The sequence below is a fragment of the Muscardinus avellanarius genome, assembly GCF_963383645.1.
Source record: "Muscardinus avellanarius genome assembly, chromosome: 1".
NCBI classification, from domain to species: Eukaryota; Metazoa; Chordata; class Mammalia; order Rodentia; family Gliridae; genus Muscardinus; species Muscardinus avellanarius.
Genome location: NC_137786.1, coordinates 158,164,632 through 158,183,665, shown reverse-complemented (window position 1 = coordinate 158,183,665; position 19,034 = coordinate 158,164,632). Strand labels below are relative to the sequence as shown.

At 40.3% G+C, this 19,034-nt stretch overlaps 1 protein-coding gene across 1 annotated transcript in view; it reads left to right on the top strand.

Moving 5' to 3' along the window:
• Positions 1-18,580, top strand: part of LOC308268302 (piwi-like protein 4) — a gene marked incomplete at both ends in the record, with an annotated part of 119,366 nt that extends 100,786 nt beyond the window's left edge. The window contains 8 exons of the mRNA XM_080703449.1: positions 1,848-1,920; positions 4,191-4,391; positions 6,390-6,493; positions 12,948-13,018; positions 14,569-14,722; positions 17,403-17,528; positions 17,637-17,784; positions 18,464-18,580. Of these exons, the coding sequence (XP_080559575.1) occupies positions 1,848-1,920; positions 4,191-4,391; positions 6,390-6,493; positions 12,948-13,018; positions 14,569-14,722; positions 17,403-17,528; positions 17,637-17,784; positions 18,464-18,580 (994 nt within the window). The remainder of the gene's footprint in view (positions 1-1,847; positions 1,921-4,190; positions 4,392-6,389; positions 6,494-12,947; positions 13,019-14,568; positions 14,723-17,402; positions 17,529-17,636; positions 17,785-18,463) is intronic.
• Positions 18,581-19,034: the final 454 nt, after the last annotated feature.

Genomic DNA, 19,034 nt, shown 5'->3' with positions numbered 1-19,034 from the left:
AATTCTCATAGAGATACAGTATTAGAAAAATCTTAATACTATTTTAACTTGAACTCTTTTTAGTACACTTGATATTATGTCCTTGTGCTGATTTTATTTATTTTTTTGCGGGTCTGGGGATGGAACCCAGGGACATTTGACTTCCGAGCTACACCCTCTGCTCTATTTTTTATTCTTTATTTTGAAACAGGGTCTCACTGAGTTGCAAAGGGCCTAAGTAGCTGTGGCAGTCCGCAAACCGTGATCCTCTAATCTCAGCCTCCTGAATGCTAGAATTACAAGTGTGTGCCACCATGCTCCGCTCCCTTGTACTAATTTTAAAAGTTCACTTTTAAGCCCTTTTTCTTGTGTGTGCAGGTAGAGTAGGAATTGAACTCAAAGGTGGTCTACCTTCAAGCCACACACCTATCCCTATTTTTTATTTTGAAACAGGGTCTTGCTAAGTTGCTGGAGATCTCACTAATTTTCTGAGGCTCTCCTCAGAATGTGATGCTCCTGTGTCAGCCTCTGAAGTACTGGGATTGCAGGCATATGCCATCATGTCCCACTTAACCCCACTTTGAACAATAGAAATTTTAATTGAAGGAATTCTGTACAGCTGAGATTATTTTCCACCGACAGATTTTTATGCTAGTAAAATGGATTGTTTTTTAAATATATATTTGATTATAAAAATGAATTTTCATTTAACTTGTTGGTAACATAACTATATGAAACAAATTGTACAGGTATTAAAAAGCTAGTTAGCTCTGGATCATGGGAAATAAAAGTACAATTCTTAAAGGGGCATGGTGGCACATGCCTCTAATCCCAGTGCTTGGGAGCCTGAGACAGGAGGATCACACAGTTTCAAAGCCAGCCTCAGCTACTTAGTAAGGTTCTCAGCAATTTTGTGAAACCCTGTTTCCAAATAAAGTATAAAATAGGTCTGGAAGTATGGCCCAGAGGTAGAAAAGTCCCTGGGTTCCACCCCCAGTACCACCAAAAAATAAAGGATTATTAATTTTTGGCAAATCTTATAAAAAAACAATTTTAGATTTAAAAGTTTTCATTTTTCTTTAATTTTTTAATTAAAAAATTTTTTTGGTGGATCTGAGGGTGGAACCCAGGGGTATTTGACCTCTGAGTTACACCCCTTACCCTATTTTTTATTCTTTATTTTGAAACAGAGTCTCACTAAGTTGCAGAGGGCCTCACTAAGTAGCTGAGGCTGTCCACGAACCATGATCCTCCAGTCTCAGCCTCCAGAATGCTGGAATTACAAGTATATGCTACCATGCAAGGCTTCTTTAGTTTTTTTTAAATTAAATTAATTTTCCCAGGGGTGGTGGTGCACGCTTGTAATCCCCACACTTGGGAGGCAGAGACAGGAGGATCGCGCAGGTTCAAAGCCAGCCGCTTAAGAGACTGGCTTAAGAGACCCTATTTCCAAATAAAATATAAAGTAGGTCTGGGAGTGTAGTCGAGAAGGGTTCCATCCCCAATACCACCAAAAAAATTAATTAATTAAATTAATTTTTTCTAAAATTACACCTGTTATGAAAATCAATTTGTTCCCCCTCCTTTTCTTTCTTTGTAGTACAGGGGATTGAACCCAGAGCCATTCTACCTCAAAGCTACAACTCAGCCCTATTTTATTTTTATTTTTATTTTGAAATAGGGTGTCACTAGGATAATGAGAGTCTCACTACTTGCTGAGGCTATCCTCGAACCTGAGGCTATCCTCATATCTCAGACTCCCAAGTACTGGGATTACAAGTGTGCACTCCCATGCCTGACCATTTGTGTTATTTCTAGAACTATATGATTAAGTGCCAGAATGAAGATTAATTAATCTTTTTATGTAGCATAAAAGTACAAGAAAATCCAGCTGCATTCCTTAGAGCTATCCAGCAACATCTTCACCCTGATGTTCAGTTGGTAAGTATAGGATACTTTATGCTACTTCAGGTATAATTATTACTTTTGGCATTGACTGGGGACTGAGCTCAGGGGCATTGTGCCTTCAAGCTATGCCCCCAGACCTATATTTTTTAGTGTTTATTTTGAATTACAGTCTTGCTAGGTTGCTGAGAGTCTCACTGAACTCTTGAGGCTGTCCTTGCACCTGTGTTCCTCCTGGCTTAGCATGCCAAGTACTGCAGTTACAGTGTGCGCTACCACATTGGCTTGATGTATCATTTTTCTTTTCCTTTCTATCTTTAGTGTGAAGGAATCTGAACACTCTCTCCCATGGTTTGTTTGCACACTGCCATGCATTCCCCCAAAATACCCAAGAGAGTATCCATCTTGCCATTTTCACCAATATTTCATTTTCCTACTTCTAACAGTTTTTAAATAGGCGTCGTTACCTCTGTTCCTGCCTCTTGGATGTCCGCATGTTTTCCAACTTGCTGGAGGTCATTATTTTTACATAAGATTTAAGAGAAACAGACTCTCACCTCATTTCATAAAGGCCAGGGTTCGCAGTATTCTCCCCAGTATTTCGGAGGATTCTTGAGGGCTGTAGGTCTTTCTTAGTTGCTGCTGACCCCATGTAACTCTGAGCACCATTTCCTCCTGCACCGCACTACCCTACACCATCCCGTGGAATGGCCAGAGTTGCCTCATTTCCCAGAGTTGTGCACATATGTGTGCATGCCAGTGTGCACACGTGTAGAGCTAATTGTAGACTGCTTAGAGTCAAGACATGATGATGTCACACTCCAGCATCCCGGGCTGGTTAAAATTGACATCTTTCAGTTCACCCTAGTGCCTGGAGATCCTCCTGTGAGCCAGACCTCTGCCTGCCCCACACTGCAGTGCTTTTCTTGCTCATCCATTTCTTCCTCGCACCTCCCTCCTCCCTCCCCCGAGCCCCAGCCATTCCTGTTCATATCTCATGCAAACTGGTGTACCCAGTTCTTGTCTTTCTTATAGTCACACACACAAAAATTCTTACCCAAAGAACATTTGTTTCTTCAGTAAAATCAAATTTACAGAAAAGTCGTAAGAATAGTACAAAACCTTTTTGTACTTTCCCAGAATCCCTGTTTATTGACATTTTGTTATATTTATTTATTTGTGGTTTTTTTTTTTTTGTGGTACTGGGGATGGAACCCAGGGGCATTCTACCTCTGAGCTACAAGCTGAGCCCTATTTTTTAATTCTTTATTTTGAAACAGGGTCTCACTGAGTTGCAAAGGGCCTCATTAAGTAGCTGAGGCTATCCGCAAACCAGGATCCTCCGGTCTCAGCCTCCTGAATGCTAGGACTACATGCATGTGACACCATGTTTGGTCGCCATATATATTTTTTTTATCACCTTTTATCTGTTTTTTTTTTTTTTTCCCTGAAGGCTTAGTTTTGTTTTGTTTATTCAGGGCAGTGGGGCATGGAGGTACTGGGGATTGAACCTAGGAACATTCTTCTTCCAAGCTGCCCTTTTTTGTTTTCAAAATAAGGTCTTGCTAAGTTGCTGAGGGTCTTGCTATCTTGATGAAGCTAGCCTCGAAACTGTGATCTTCCTGTCTCAACCTCCTAAGAACTGAGATTCCAGGAGTGCACCACTATGCCTGGCTTGATGCCTATTATTTTTGAATATTTGTATATATCCTATAAACGAGGTCACTCTCTTATAGAACAAGAGAGTTGATTAACCAATGGTAGAAAAAAGAGATAGTGAGAAGGTAATTGGGGGGAAACTAACAGAATCAAGTCAGGAGAGAAAGGAAGAGGAAGGAGAGCCTAGGGAAATGTGCAGAATTGGTGTACAGCTTTGCAAAGCAAATGGCTGCTGAAAGGCTATTTGAAGAGGCAATGTTGAAGCCGTTAGTGATTTATTTTATTTTATTTTTGTGGTACTGGGGATGGAACCCAGAGGCTTTTCTACCTCCAGGCTATACTCCCAGACCTATTTTATATTTTATTTGGAAACAGGGTCTCACTAAGTTGCTGAGAGCCTCACTAAGTAGCTGAGGCTGGCTTCGAACCTGTGCGATCCTCCTGCCTCAGCTTCCCAAGCGCGGGGATTATAAGCGTGTGCCACCATGCCTGGCTGCCGTTAGTGGTTTAAAGACAATTTAAGAGAGCTTGCTTTTGGAAAGTTTAGAGGCAAAGGTTGTTTGTAGAACCTATGTATTTATTTTTTCAAAAAGCTATCTGCCAACATAAGTAAACTGATTTTATATTCTGCTATTGTTTGTTTTTAGGTGATGTGCATTTTGCCTTCTAATCAGAAGAACTATTATGATTCCATTAAAAAATACTTGAGCTCCGACTGCCCAGTCCCCAGCCAGTGCGTGCTTACTCGGACCTTGAACAAACAAGGCATGATGATGAGTGTTGCCACCAAGATCGCCATGCAGATGAGCTGCAAACTCGGGGGCGAGCTGTGGGCTGTGGAGATACCTGTGAGGACTCGGTTGTGCTTTTACTTTTAATCATCAGTTGTTTGTTTGTTTGTTTGTTTTTGCAGTACTGGGGTTCCTGGAAGCCCTTCTACCTCCGGGCTACACTCCCAGACTTATTTTATATTTTTTATTTGGAAACAGGGTCTCTTAAGCCAGCGAGGCTGGCTCCGAACCAGTGCCATCCCCCTGTCTCCGCCTCCCAAGTGTGGGGATTACACGTCCGGCTTAATCATCAGTTTTAAATCAAAGTGGGAAATAGAATCACATGATTCCAGAGTCATAGCTGTCCTTTGGTATCTTTGGGAGGTTGGTTTCAGGAACCCCCGGACAGCAAGACCTGCCCTGCTTAAGATGCTCAGGTTCTTTATGATGTCGTGTTTGCATATGACTTCCATGCATCCTCCCGTTTACTTTAAATCCTTTCTAGAGTATTTCCAATTGCGCATACAATGTCAGTGCAAAACCTGTAGAGTCAGACTATTTGGCTGGCTTGTTGAGCCTCATCCCGGGCTCTGGCATTGCACAAAGCTCTGCAGAGATATCCCACAAGAAGGGGCTCAGCCCTCTCCTCAAGGAGCTTGAGTTTAAGCTACTAACTTAGAATTTCTTATACCAGGACGTGGTGGCGCACACCTGTAATCCTAGTAATTGGGAGGCTGATACAGGGGGAGTACAGCTTCCAGGACAGCCTCAACGACTTGGTGAGGCCCTCTGCAACTTAGTGAAACAAACAAACAAACAAACAAAAATAGAGCTGTGGGTGTAGCTCATAGGTAGAATGCTCCTGGATTCAATCCCCAGTGTGTATGTGTGTGTGTGTGTGTGTGTGTGTGTGTGTGTGTGTATCTCTGCTGTCTCTATCTCTCTTAAACACACACACACACACACACACACACACACACACACACACAATTTCATGAAAGAGGATCTAGTTTGCACAGGCTTGGGATCCTCCCAGCTGTTGTATTTGCTCCATGACCGGCGCCACCTGCTCTCACCACCGAGCAGTCTTGCACCCAGGGCGAGGTCTCCCCAGAGCTTGGTGCAATGGCATAGACTGTGGCCTGAACCTCCTAACTGCATTGGGAGCTGAACAGTTCTTTTCTGTGTCCTGAAGTGTAGCCATCATTTGAGAAGTGAAGAGAATGGGAAATGGAGCTTGTGACTCATTCCCTTCCACTTCCAATAACCAGGGCAAACGTGGTCTTCCCAGCTGCAGAGCCAAGTGAGGATTACTTGAAGGCTAAGGAGGACAAGTAGAATTCCTCTTCAGATTCCTTCAGACCTGAGTCAAGGGATAAATCAAGTACCCACTTTCCTAAAATCTCTTTAGCTACAGATATCCTTACTCCCAACCCCAGAGGATGATGGCTGTTTTGAACTAGAGTACGTCTGTCTGTCTCTCTCCTAGCTTCCAGTCTCTCCTCTTTCAATATAATTTTATTGGTGCATTGTGATCTCACATCATAATGCAGTTCTTAGTGATAGTGACATACATGCACAAAGCACTTGGTGAGCTTCCCTGGCCCCCTCTGCATTTCCCCCTTCCCCATACAAGATACTGAGATTGGCATTGGTATTCTGTAGTGAGGCCATTAAGCAGAGTACATATTATTTTCTTCCCTCCATCTTTAATTCTCTGGTTTCTGGTTTAAAAACTTACATCATCTGGATCTCAATCTCCTTGACACATAGCTTAGTTTAAATCATATACTAGCCGGCGTGGTGGCACACGCTTGTAATCCCCGCTCTTGGGAGGCGGAGACAGGAGGATTGCTCTGACTCCTCACTGGCTTAAGAGACCCTGTTTCCACATTAAAAAAAAATATAAAAAATAGGTCTGGGAGTGTAGCCTGGAGGTAGAAGGGTTTCCAGGAACCCCAGTACCACAAAAAAAAAAAAATCATATAATAACTAGAAACAATATTTTAATGTTGTGTTAATCATTGTCAGGGAAATACTTCATTTCACTAAGGCATGACATATTTAATTTTACAGCTGAAGTCCCTAATGGTGGTCGGCATTGATGTCTGTAAAGATGCCCTCAGCAAGGAAGTGCTGGTGGTGGGATTTGTGGCCAGCATTAACCTCAGAATCACCAGGTACTTTTAAAACTACCCTGACATAGTCTTTAGTTAGAATGCTAATTGTAGTTTAATGAAAGGACATATTGGCAACACTTTGTATTATTATTCACTCATAAAACCCAACACTTATGGTCATAAATTATACTTTCATATAAAAATGTGGTTGATGATATTGAGGAAATATGTAGCCTCATTAAATATTTTATACATTCATTAGGGCAAGCTATGGCTTGCAATCTAGTCACATTCCCTAAATTATGGATGTGCAGAAAGTCTTGTGCATATGTTTATTTTCTAAGTGTCTACACCTGACCAGGTGATACACTAGGTTCTTTACATATGCTCTGTCAAGTATTTGAACCCTTGAAATCAGATTGCTTGGAGTTTTATCCTGGTCTGCTACTTATTCTGTGACTCAGGTATAGTTACTTAATGTGGTTGTGTGTCTCAGTAACTACAAGTATGAATAATAATAATAAAATAGAGCTGGGCGTGGTGGCGCACGCTTGTAATCCCAGCATTTGGGAGGCTGAGGCCGGAAGATCGCGGTTCGTGGACAGCCTCAGCTACTTAGTGAGGTCCTCCGCAACTCAGTGAGACTCTGTTTCAAAATAAAGAATAAAAAATTGGGCAGGGCGTGTAGCTCGGAGGTCAAATGCCTCTGGGTTCATCCCCAGACCCACAAAAATAAATAAATTAATAAAATAAAATAGAGATAATAATAGTGCCAACTTCATAAGGCACTTATGTAAGATAAAGTGCTTAGAACACTGCCACCAGAGTAAAAGCTCAAAACATTCTTGCTATTGTTATTGGTAACACTTGCAGACACTTGATGTGGTAGTTGTTCACATAGCTATTAAAAATATAGGCAAAATTAAGCCAGATGTGGTGGTGCACACTTGTAATCCCAGCACACATTGGGAGGCCGAGACAGGAGGATTGCACAGGTTCGAAGCCAGCCTCAGCTACTTAGTGAGGTTCTCAGCAACTTAGTGAGACCCTGTTTCCAAATAAATTATAAAAAATAGGCCTGGGAGTATAGCCTAGAGGTAGAAAATTCCCTGGGTTCCACCTCCAGTACCATAATATATATAGGCAAAATTAGAAAAAATGCCTTAAATGGTAGCTCAGAATTCTCATTAAATCAGAGCTTTTAAAGTGATTTCAAAATTTGCAAGTAAAAAATATATTTTGAAGCAGTAGCTGTTGCTTGCAAAGCATTTTCTTTCTGGCTTAAGATTCTCTCCATTAAGTCTGTGGTCAGTTATTTATTTTGAATTGTTGGAAATAGGCAATATAACACCATGCTTGCATGTCTACAACTCATTCCAGGTCATAAGAAATCCCTATTTTATATGTCAGTTCATTAATGTTGTTAAAGGAAGGACTTGCATGTATCTATAATTATGCCAGTATGTACTATTTTGATTACTATGGCTTTACAATACAATTTGAAATCAAGAAGTATGATACCTTTATATTTGATCTTTTATTCAAGATGGCTTTGATTATTTGCAGTCCTCCTGCCTCAGCCTCTAAAGTACTGGAATTACAGGCAGGCACTGCCATACCTAGTTTGTGTCAAGATATGTTTTTATTTCCCTTTTCATTTCTTCTTTGACACATTAGTTGTTCTGGAGTGTGGTATTTCCCACAGATTTGTAAATTTTCTAGTTGTCTTCTTATTACTAATTTCTAATTTCATACTATTAAGAATCAGAAAAGGTGCTGGATGTTATTTCAGTTTTTTACATTTGTTAGAACTTGTGATTTGTCCCAAAGCATGTTTCCAGTGCACTTGAGAAGAATGTGTGTTCTGCTACTGTTAAATATGTTGTATATGCCTGTTAGATCCCTTTTCTAAAGTTCAGTTCAAGGCCAAAGTTTTCCAGATTTTCTATCAGGACGACCCACCACTGATGAAGATGGAAGCATTGAGGTCTCCTGTTGTTATTGCATTGCTGTCTATTTCTCTCTTCCAATTTGTTAATATTTGCTTTGTATATTTAGACATTCTGATGTTGGGTGCATATATCTTAACAACTGGTTTATCCTCTGAGTAAATGAACTGTTTCATCAGTATCTAATGACTTTCTTTGTGTCTTGTGATTTTTTTTGGCAAAAGCTTATTTTGTCTGAAGTTAAGTATTGCTATCTCTACTCTCATCACTTTAGCCATTCTGTTTTTTTTTTCCTTTTTTTTTCTTTTTGTGGTACTAGGGATTGAGCCCAAGGCCATTCTACCTCTGAACTATACCCCCAGCCCGATTTTTATTCTTTATTTTGAAACAGGGTCTCAATAACTAAGTTACAGAGGGCCTCAATAAGTAGCTAAGGCTGGCCACGAACCTGGGATCCTCCTGTCTCAGCCTCCCAAGTACTGAGATTACACGTGTGGGCCACCACTCCCGTCTCTATTCTCTTCTTTTGTTTGGAGAATTTAATTAGTTCGCATTTAAAATAATTATGGGTAGGTAGGGATTTACTGTTGCAGTTTTGTTAATTGTTTTCTGGCTCTTTTGTAGATCCATTGTTCCTTTATTCCTCTCTTAATGTTTTTCTTTGTGATTTGATTTTCTTTAGCAAGATATGCCTTGCTTCCTCTCTTTTTCTTTTGTGTGGTTGCTTAACGCTTTTGCTTTGTGGTCACGGTGACATGTGGTGAGGCTGGGCCCGGAGCCTGTTGCATGGCAGGCCTAGAATTGGGGCCTGCTTCATAGCAAAGGGCCAGCGGGTTTCTTCAACTGTGTGGCCAGGAAGCAATAGAAGCTGTCGCTGCCTCACCTAATCAATCTCTCAGCAGATTTCCAGACCCAAGTAACCTCTATTTTAAAAAAATATTTGGTTATGAGTGGATCATCCTGTCGAAGTTACTCACCTTCTAGCTTTCAGGTTTTCAGTAAGTGGGAATAAGTGAGGAGAAATAGAAGCTCTGATACATTGTTGGTGCGATTGCAAGTTGGTGCAACCACTTTGGAGAACAGTATAGAAGATCCTCAGAAGAAGGAAAATGAACTTATCATATGGTCCAGCAATACTACCTCTGGGTATCTACCAAAAAGAATGAAAACCAAAATACCAAACTAATGCATGAACAACCATGTTCACAGCTGCACAGTTCATCATTGCCAAACTGTGGAATCAGCCAAGATGCCCTTCAATGAATGATTGGATTTCAAAACTATGAGATATGTACACAGTGGAATTTTGCTCAGCCATAAGGGAGAACAAAATTATGGCATTTACAGTGAAATGTCACCAAAAAAAGAGACGCTTCTCTTAATGTGCAAAATATTAGGGAGAAATGGGTAACAGAAGGAACTCTAGATGAAGAAGGGACCCTATTGAGAAACAATGAAGGTGACATATCTGAGGGGATAAGAGGGAGGATAAGGGAAACTCTTTAAAGCACATGATGTACTTAAACACATCAAAGTCAATCAGGAAGCCAAGCATGGGTAGGAGGGAGGGAGAGGGAAGGGGTTAGAGATTGGGTAGGGGCTGACTGGGTGATGTGTGCATTTATATCTCCACAAGATTTTTTCCCATTGAGATGCACGACTACAATGCACTAATAAAAATTTATTTAAAAAATAGTACAGCAAAATTCTTTTCTAGTAGCATTTCTAATTGTGTTACTATTATTGGCACATACTAAATCATGATCTTCATTTTCCAAATGCTTTTAATTAATGCTGTTATCAAGAGAACTTCTGAAATGTAAGTTAATCATATTAAGATGTTAAGTCCAAAAGGATCACCAATAGAAATGAAAGTTTATGTTCGATAAATCTTTGAGTATTTAAGAAGCGAATCTTTAGCTAAATTAATTCATTCTTTTATAATGACACACTTATCTATGTTAGTGCTTACCAGATGCCAATTACTATGCTATATTGTCTAATTTAATTTCCATCACAACTCTATGAGGTAGTAGGTACCATATTGTCATGTAAATTTCCTTGGTACAGATGAGGAAAATGAGGTTTAGGTTTACATAGCAAAGCCATACAGCTAGTGAGTGTATGGATTAGGATTTGAACCCTACTGTTAACTCTATGCTTATTTATTTATTTATTTTTATTTTTTATTTCATATTAATTTTTATTGGTGCATTGTATTTATACATTATAATGGGGGAAAACTTGTGTAGGCATAAATGCACACATCACATAGCCAGCACCCACCCAGTCCCCACCTCACTCCCTCACCTACCCCCTCCCATGCTTGGTTTAGTGGTTGACTTCTATATGAATAAGTACATCATGTGCTTTAAAGAGTTTCCCTCTCCCCACCTCCCATCCGCACAGTTAGGTTGTCTTATTGTTCCTCTATAGGATCTCTTTTTTCACCTGGAGTTCCTCCTATGACCCCATTCACCCTAGCTTTCACATATTAGGGAAAGCATCTGATTCCTTACTTTTTGTGACTGACTAATCTCACTTAGCATAATGTCCTCAAGATCCATCCATTTCCCTGAAAATACCACAATTGTATTTTTTTTATGGCTGAGTAAAATTCCATTGTGTACATATCCCACAGTTTTGTAATTCATTCATCTGTTGATGGACATCTTGGCTGGTTCCATAGTTTGTCTATGGTGAATTGTGCAGCTTTGAACATAGATACACATGCATTCGTTTGGTTTCCTTTCTTTTGGGTAGATACCCAGAAGTGGTTTTACTGGATCAAATGGTAGATTTGTTCCCATTCTTCTGAGGATTCTCTATACTCTTTGCAAAAGTGGTTGCACTAATTTGCAATCCCACCAACAATGTTTTAGAGTTCCCTCTTCTCCACATCCTCACCAGCATTTGTTATTGTTTGTGTTTTGAATGATTGCCATTCTAGTTGGAGTTAGGTGAAATCTTAGGGTAGTTTTGATTTGCATCTCTCTGATTGCCAATGATGTTGAGCATTTTTTCATGCATTTATTGGCCATTTAAATTTCTTCTTTCATGAAGTGTCTATTTAGTTCACTTGTCCATTTTTTGATTGGATGATTTTTTTTTTTTAGTGTTGAGTTTCTTGAGTTCTCTATATATTCTAGATATTAGTCCTCTATCAGAGGGGAGGTGGCAAAAATTTTCTCCCATTCTTGTGGCTCTTGATTGAGGTTCTTGACAGTTTCCTTTGCTGAACAGAAGCTCTTCAATTTCATGCAATCCCACGCATTGATTCGCCTTTTGGTTTGTTGTGCCTTTGGGATCTTGTTGAGAAAGTTTTTATCTGTGCCTATGTGTTGCAGTATTGGACCTATGCCCTCTTCAGGTAGCCTTAAACTCTCTGGTCTTATTTCCAAGTCTTTGATCCATCTTGAATTGACTCTTGTGCAGGGTGATAAAGTGGGATTAATTTCCAGTTTTCTGCATATGGTTAACCAGTTTTGCCAACACCACTTGTTGAAGAGGCTATCTTTTTTCCAGTGTATGTTTTTGGCCCCTTTGTCAAAAATCAATTGGCTGAAAGTGTGTGGACTCATTTCTGGGTCTTCTATTCTGCTCCATTGGTCTATGTATCTGTTTTTGTGCCAGTACCATGCTGTTTTTATTACAATGGCTTTGTAGTATAGTTTAAAGTCAGGTATTGTGATTCCTCCTGCATGGTTTTTGTTGGTGAGAACTACTTTGACTATTCTGGGCTTTTTGTTATTCCAAATAAATCTAAGGACTGATTTTTCTATGTCTGTGAGGAATGATCTTGGTAGTTTAATGGACATTGCGTTGAATCTGTAGATCACTTTTGGAACTATGGCCATTTTGATAATATTTATTCTGCCAATCCATGAGCATGGAAGATCTTTCCATCTTCTAAGATCTTCTTTGATTTCTTTTTTCAATGTTTTATAATTTTCTTTGTAGAGATCTTTTACTTCCTTGGTTAAGTTTATTCCTAAGTATTTTATTTTTTTGTGGGTGATCTTGAGTGGAAGTGTTTTCTGAATTTCTTTTTCAGTGGGTTTATGGTTGGTGTACAGAAAAGCTTCTGATTTTTTAAGATTGATTTTGTATCCAGACACTTTGCTGAATTTGCTGATCAATTCTATAAGCCTTTTGGTTGAGTTTATTGGGTTTTCTAAATATAGTATCATGTCATCTCCAAATAGTGAAAGTTTGAATTCTTCCTTTCCTATTTGTACTCCTTTGATTTCTTTTCCTTGCCTTATTGTTCTGGCTAGAGTCTCAAATACTATATTGAAGAGAAGTGGTGATAATGGATATCCTTGTCTTGTTCCTGTTTTTAGGAGAAATTCTTGAAGTTTTTCCCCATTTAGTATGATAACTCTATGCTTTAATTTTTCTTAAAAATAAATTTATTCTAGGGAGAGGTACTTTTACTATAATTGTGATCACATTGCCTATGCAAGATTATGAATATTGATTTTACTAGTAGTGACTATTTCTTAATATAAGGCATACTTATATAGAAATTTTGAACTTGAACTTTTGTCTTTTACCTGTTTTAGGTGGTTTTCCCGCTGCATCCTCCAGAGAACAAACACTGACATTGCAGATTGCTTAAAAGTCTTCATGACAGGTACTAAAAATATAGCAATGTGGGTAGGCTCCAAAGACTGTTTCTTAGACCCAAAGTCCACATCTTGTAGCAGGCAAGATAGGTGGATGCAAACTCTCTAAACTTGTCAACTGTCACGGAGTCAGAGATCCCCAAGGCTGTGTGCTAACAACAGTTAAATTATATAGCATTTACATTTGTCTGTGTTTAATAAAATGTCAAGAGGTTTGTGAATGTTGATCGTACTGGCAAGTAGGCCAAAAGAAACCTACTCTGGAGAAAGTAGGATTATGATGGTGGTGTTAAGTCTAGACATAGAAGAGCCTTTGGCCCTGGGATGGGGATGCTCACAAATAAAGTGCAACATGGCAGGAAAAGATGGGAGAAATGACAGATGAGGAAAGGCGCCTCGCCACCATGGGATGCAATGGAAAGGCAAATCTAGGGTTGCAAGTCTCTCTTTCGGTCTCCATTTTCCAATCTTTAAACTTTGTGGGAATGTTGAAATTAATTTTTCTAAAAGAGTGAATTTGGTGATTCATGTTAATAATGTTCTTAGAAGCCTGGCATGGTGGTGCATGTTTTTAATGCCAGCATTTGGGAGGATGAGACAGGAGGATCACAGTTCACTGCCAGCCTCAGCTACTTAGGGAAGCCATTTGCAACTCACTGAGACCCTGTTTCAAAATAAAGAATAAAAAATAAGTCTGGGGATGTAGCTTGAAGGTAGGATGCCTTTGGGTTCCATCCCAAGTACTGCTAAAAACAAACAAACAAAAAAAATTCTTAGATATGATTGTCTTTTCTATCAAACTAAAAAGAATTTCCTAGACAATAACATCTTCTAAAACAAATTGTGCAGATTAGCCAGGTGTGGTGGCGCACGCTTGTAATCCCAGTGCTTGGGAGGCTGAGACCGGAGGATCACACAGATTTGAAGCCAGCCTCAGCTACTTAGTGAGGCTCTCAGCAACTTAGTGAGACCCTGTTTCCAAATAAAGTATAAAATAGGTCTGGGAGTATATTCTGGAGGTAGAAAAGTCTCTGGGTTCCACCCCCAGTACCACAAAAAAAATTGTGCAATATATACATAAAATTATTGCATCCTATTCTTTTCCTATTGCTTCAAAACCTGGTAAATTTATTTTAGCAATTGTTATTAAAGTTCTTTTTGCATATGAATTACTGTCTGGTTTCTACTCTCAGGCAGTTTCTAGGTAAAGCAGGTGGAAATATTCTCAGAATTAATTATGTCAGTGAGAATTAGAATTTAATTAGGTGAGTCAATGTGAAGATCTGTTTTAAAAGCATAGCCCAAACATTGTCTTTTGTTTTCATATTTATTCTCATTAAAGGTTTCTAATACAAGAGAAACCTTTGTGACTCCTCGAATAAATATGAAGTAATGACCATAGTTATCCGGTTTTCCATGATTCAAAATACAACTCGAATTAATGTCATTTTTGTGGTCTGAAATTGGCAAAATTACTTAAACATTGAAATATGTGGGGATGTTGGTTTTTGTTATCATTGGACAAATCATTCTTTTCTTATTAACATTAATTCTGTAGGAGCACTCAACAAATGGTACAAGCACAACCATAGTTTGCCAGCACGGATAATTGTGTATCGTGATGGTGTAGGGGATGGTCAGCTGAAAACAGTCATTGACTATGAAGTCCCACAGCTTCTGAGCAGTGTAACAGAATCCAGTTCAAACACCAGGTATTAAATTACTTTTCTGTGTTCATCACTTTCAGTAATAACACATTCCGTCGCAACTATTCAACACAAGTTTTGCAAACAATTTTTGGTTTTCATGCAGTTAAATGTGTTTCCGTTTCTACATCATGCATTTTCACTAGATTGGAGGGTAGTCAGCATGGTCTACCATAAACAGTCAGGTGGTGCAAGGTTTGGGGGCCCCTTAGAAGAAGGCAGGTATCCTGTGCAGGTGGCCCAAACTTAGCAGGAAGCCTGCAGGGTTGCTGGCAAGTGAAGATACTTCATACATATTCATATGCCATGAAAAAAACAAGCCTTGGTTTAAAATTCAAGGTCCAGATCAACGTACAGGGATGAAGCCTCTGAATTACAGGCACTAAAGTGCAGTTGAGGTACCAAAAGGGATGTAAGTACCGAGAAAACTTGGCCGCAGGTGGAAATTAGACCATCTTGAACATGAAGCACCATGCTCTGTTGCGTTGCTAGGTTTGGTGTTTCAGTTCAAAAATTTCTTCAGTGATTATATAAAGTGGCAATTCAAGAAAATATTAGAAATGGAAAATGAGGGAGGACGATCATCTCAAGTTGGCATCTTAAAGTATTTGTAAAGCATCTTTTTTTAAGAACACCATCATCACCATCAACCAAAGCCTTGCAGCTATGAGTCACAAAGGGACTAAATCTTGACCTTAGCCCGTTATTACTAGAGGGGATGGAAGGCCTAATATCATGGTGGCGATATCACCTGCAGCTGAAACCAGATTGTTACAGCGCAAATACCTCTCCCCACTGACCTCAGGTAAAAGTATCTCCGATGACTGATTAGAATGTAATGAAGTGAGGCAGGAGTGAATTTTGCAGCTGATGGTGCTAAGGAGTTACTTTTTTTCCCCCTATATAATATCAGAAAGTTTTAATATTGAAAACACTTATAAGCTGGGAGCCGGGCGTGGTGGCGCACGCTTGTAATCCCCATGCTTGGGAGGCTGAGACAGGAGGATCGCACGGGTTCGAAGCCAGCCTCAGCTACTTAGTATGGCTTTCAGCAACTTAGCGAGACCCTGTTTCCAAGTAAAATATTTTAAAAAAAGGACTGGGAGTATGGCCCGGAGGTAGAAAGCCTCTGGGTTCCACCCCCCAGTACCACCGAAAACACTTATAAGCTGGGTGTGGTGGTGCACGCTTGTAATCCTAGCATCCGGGAGTTTGAGACCGGAGGATCGTGGTTTGTGAACAGCCTCAGATACTTAGTGAGGCCTTTTGCAACTCAGTGAGACCCTGTTTCAAAATAAAGTATCAAAAATTGGGCAGGGGGTGTAGCTCAGAGGTCAAATGCCTCTGGGTTCCATCCCAGACCCGCAAAAAAAAAAAAAAAAAAAAGATAAAAAAAGAAATAAAACACTTATAATTTCTTTTGGCGGCACTGTGGATTGAACTTAGGGGTGTTCTACCTCTGAGCCAAACAGTACCCAGCCCTTTTTATTTTTTGGTTTAGAAATAGGGTCTCACTAGGTTGCTGAGAGTCCTGCTAAATTGCTAAGGCTGGTCTTGAATCCTCCTGTCTCAGCCTCCCAAGTTCCAGGATTACAGGCATGCACCATCATGCACATCTTCATAATAAGACTTTTAAGTAATTGAAATACTTAAAGTGAAACTTTCTGTGATCCTTGCACCCCAGAGGTTCTTTGCATAATGGGGATTACTGGATTTAGCACTGTCTTTTAATACTTGGCTATTCAGCATTTGGCCAGAATATATTTTGGGTCTTATCTACCCACCCACCCAGGCATTAGTTTTGTAGGACTCAGAACAGATGATCTGAGGCATAAGAAGAACTAGTGGTTCTTCCTTTGCTCCCTTGGTAATGAATTTGAGAGGAAGAGAGAAGGTAAAGGTCGAGGGGCTGTTGCTAAGGGGGGAAAAAAGTGGCCTCTATGGATAATTCTGGGAAACCTTTCCTCAAAATGCAAATAAAGTTTATTGTCTTAATTAAGTCCTTCTGTTCCTGTAAGTGGTATAAACTAGGCAAATGAGTTGGCATAGTACATTTTTGCAACAAATGAAGGCAATATTTAATTTAAAAAATGGTATGTCTCTCCAGGGAAGGAGAGGTGGCAGGTGATTTTTATTTTCTTTGTTTTGCAGTGTTTTTCTAATTAATTTTCATTTAAAAATTACAACAGTAAGCCAGGAGTGGTGGCACATGCTTATAATCCCAGTAGTGGGGGGGGGGTGCTGAGACAGGAGGATTGCAGGTTCACGGCCAGCCTCAGCTACTTAGTGAGACCCTGTTTCAAAATAGAAAAATAAAATAGGGCTGGAGGTAGAAAAATCTGGGTTTAATCCCCCATGTAAAACATATACACAGAATTACAACAATAATTGAGCCGGGCGTGGTGGCGCACGCTTGTAATCCCCGTACTTGGGAGGCTGAGACAGGAGGATTGCACAGGTTTGAGGCCAGCCTCAGCTACTTAGTGAGGCTCTCAGCAACTTAGTGAGACTCTGTTTCCAAATAAAATATAAAAATGGGTCTGGGAGTATAGCCCGAAGGTAGAAAGCCTCTGGGTTTCACCCCCAGTACCACACACACACACACACAAATTACAACCATAACAAACGAAACAGCTGAATGGGATGGCTTAAGTCCTCTTCTTACTTGGGGCTCTCTGGTTCTAAGCTGCAGACTGTCGGTTATTGTGGTCAGGAAGAGGTGCATGCCACGGTTCTTCACCGAAATGAACCGTACTGTACAGAACCCCCCACTGGGCACTGTCGTGGATTCCGAAGCTACGCGTCCTGCGTGGTAAGTGCTCCTGGGGAATCAGTTTTCAACAAACACTCATTGTGCGTCATTTACGTTTGAGCTTACTCTGTCTGACTGGGAAACACACTCGTTCCACATCCTCTTCAGGTATGACTTTTACTTGATCAGCCAGACCACTTGTCGGGGAACTGTTAGTCCCACCTACTATAATGTCATCTATGATGACAACGGCCTGAAGCCTGACCACATGCAGAGACTAACATTTAAACTGTGCCACCTGTACTACAATTGGCAGGTGAGTGAAAATTGCTTGCGGATGTATACATGATGCTCTGGATTCCCACAGGGAAGTGCTCCCCCTCCGTTCACCTGTGGATCCCGAGCCAGAACATCCTCTTGGACTTTTCACACAATGGCATACGTGCAGGACTGCTTTGTCCACAGTTTGTCTCAGAATCAAAATAGCAATAACTACTACAAAGAGAGGTCCATGTTTATAGCTTCTAGAGGACTCTAAGATAGGCATTATCTTAGGCAAGCCTGGCAGGAAACCAGGATTTTGTTATTTTCATGTTACAGATGAAGAAATTGAAGTCAGGACAGGTATACCTGATGGGAAAGTCCTGTGGCATGTGTCTCTACTATTTCTGTGCTTTAGGGCAAGAGCTACTCTCAAAGTCCAAGGTTTGCTCTGAGCCCCTGGGAACATGAGGTCCTAGGAAACCTGGATTAGGTCTCAGCGTTATGTCTCCTAGCTCCCAGCACCAAGAAGCCCGAGTGGCTGCCACCCCATCTCTTCAGGGAGCTTCAGAGAGAAAGGCTGCCCTTGGCTGGTTGAGTATAATTATTGTTTACCCAGAAACACATTCAATTATATATGTAATCAGTAATCAGTAGATATTACAACTCAGAAAAATTCACTTTGGAAGAACAGTTTATCTTCATAATTTTCATCTTTACTTCTTCCTCCTCAGGGCTTAATCAGTATCCCAGCACCGTGTCAGTATGCACATAAGCTGACCTTCCTGGTGGCACAGAGCATTCATAAGGAGCCCAACTTGGAGCTGGCCAATTGTCTCTTCTACCTGTGATAACAGGGGCCACTGGCATCACTAGATGAAGACTCCAAGAAGTAGTTGGTATTTTGTCCAGATCTGCCAAAAGCTTGAGGCTGTGCCTGGGGAAAAGGGACTGAGCTTAGTTTTAACTTCTGAGGGAAAACCCAAAACATCTTAATTTGGAACAGTTCAAAAGAAATGTATGTTGTTGTATTTTTAAAAAATTATATGATGCCAGGTGTGGTGGTGCACGCTTGTAATCCCCGCACTTGGGAGGCAGAGACAGGATGATCACGCAGGTTCGTAGCCAGGTTCTCTGGCTTAGGAGACCTTGTTTCCAAATAAAAAATATTAAAAAAAAATAGGTCTGGGAGTGTAGCCCAGAGGTAGTAGGGTTTCCAGGAACCCCAGTACCACACACACAAAAAAAAAATTATATGCATCTGGGCATGGTAGAATGCTTATAATCCCAGTACTTGGGAGGCTG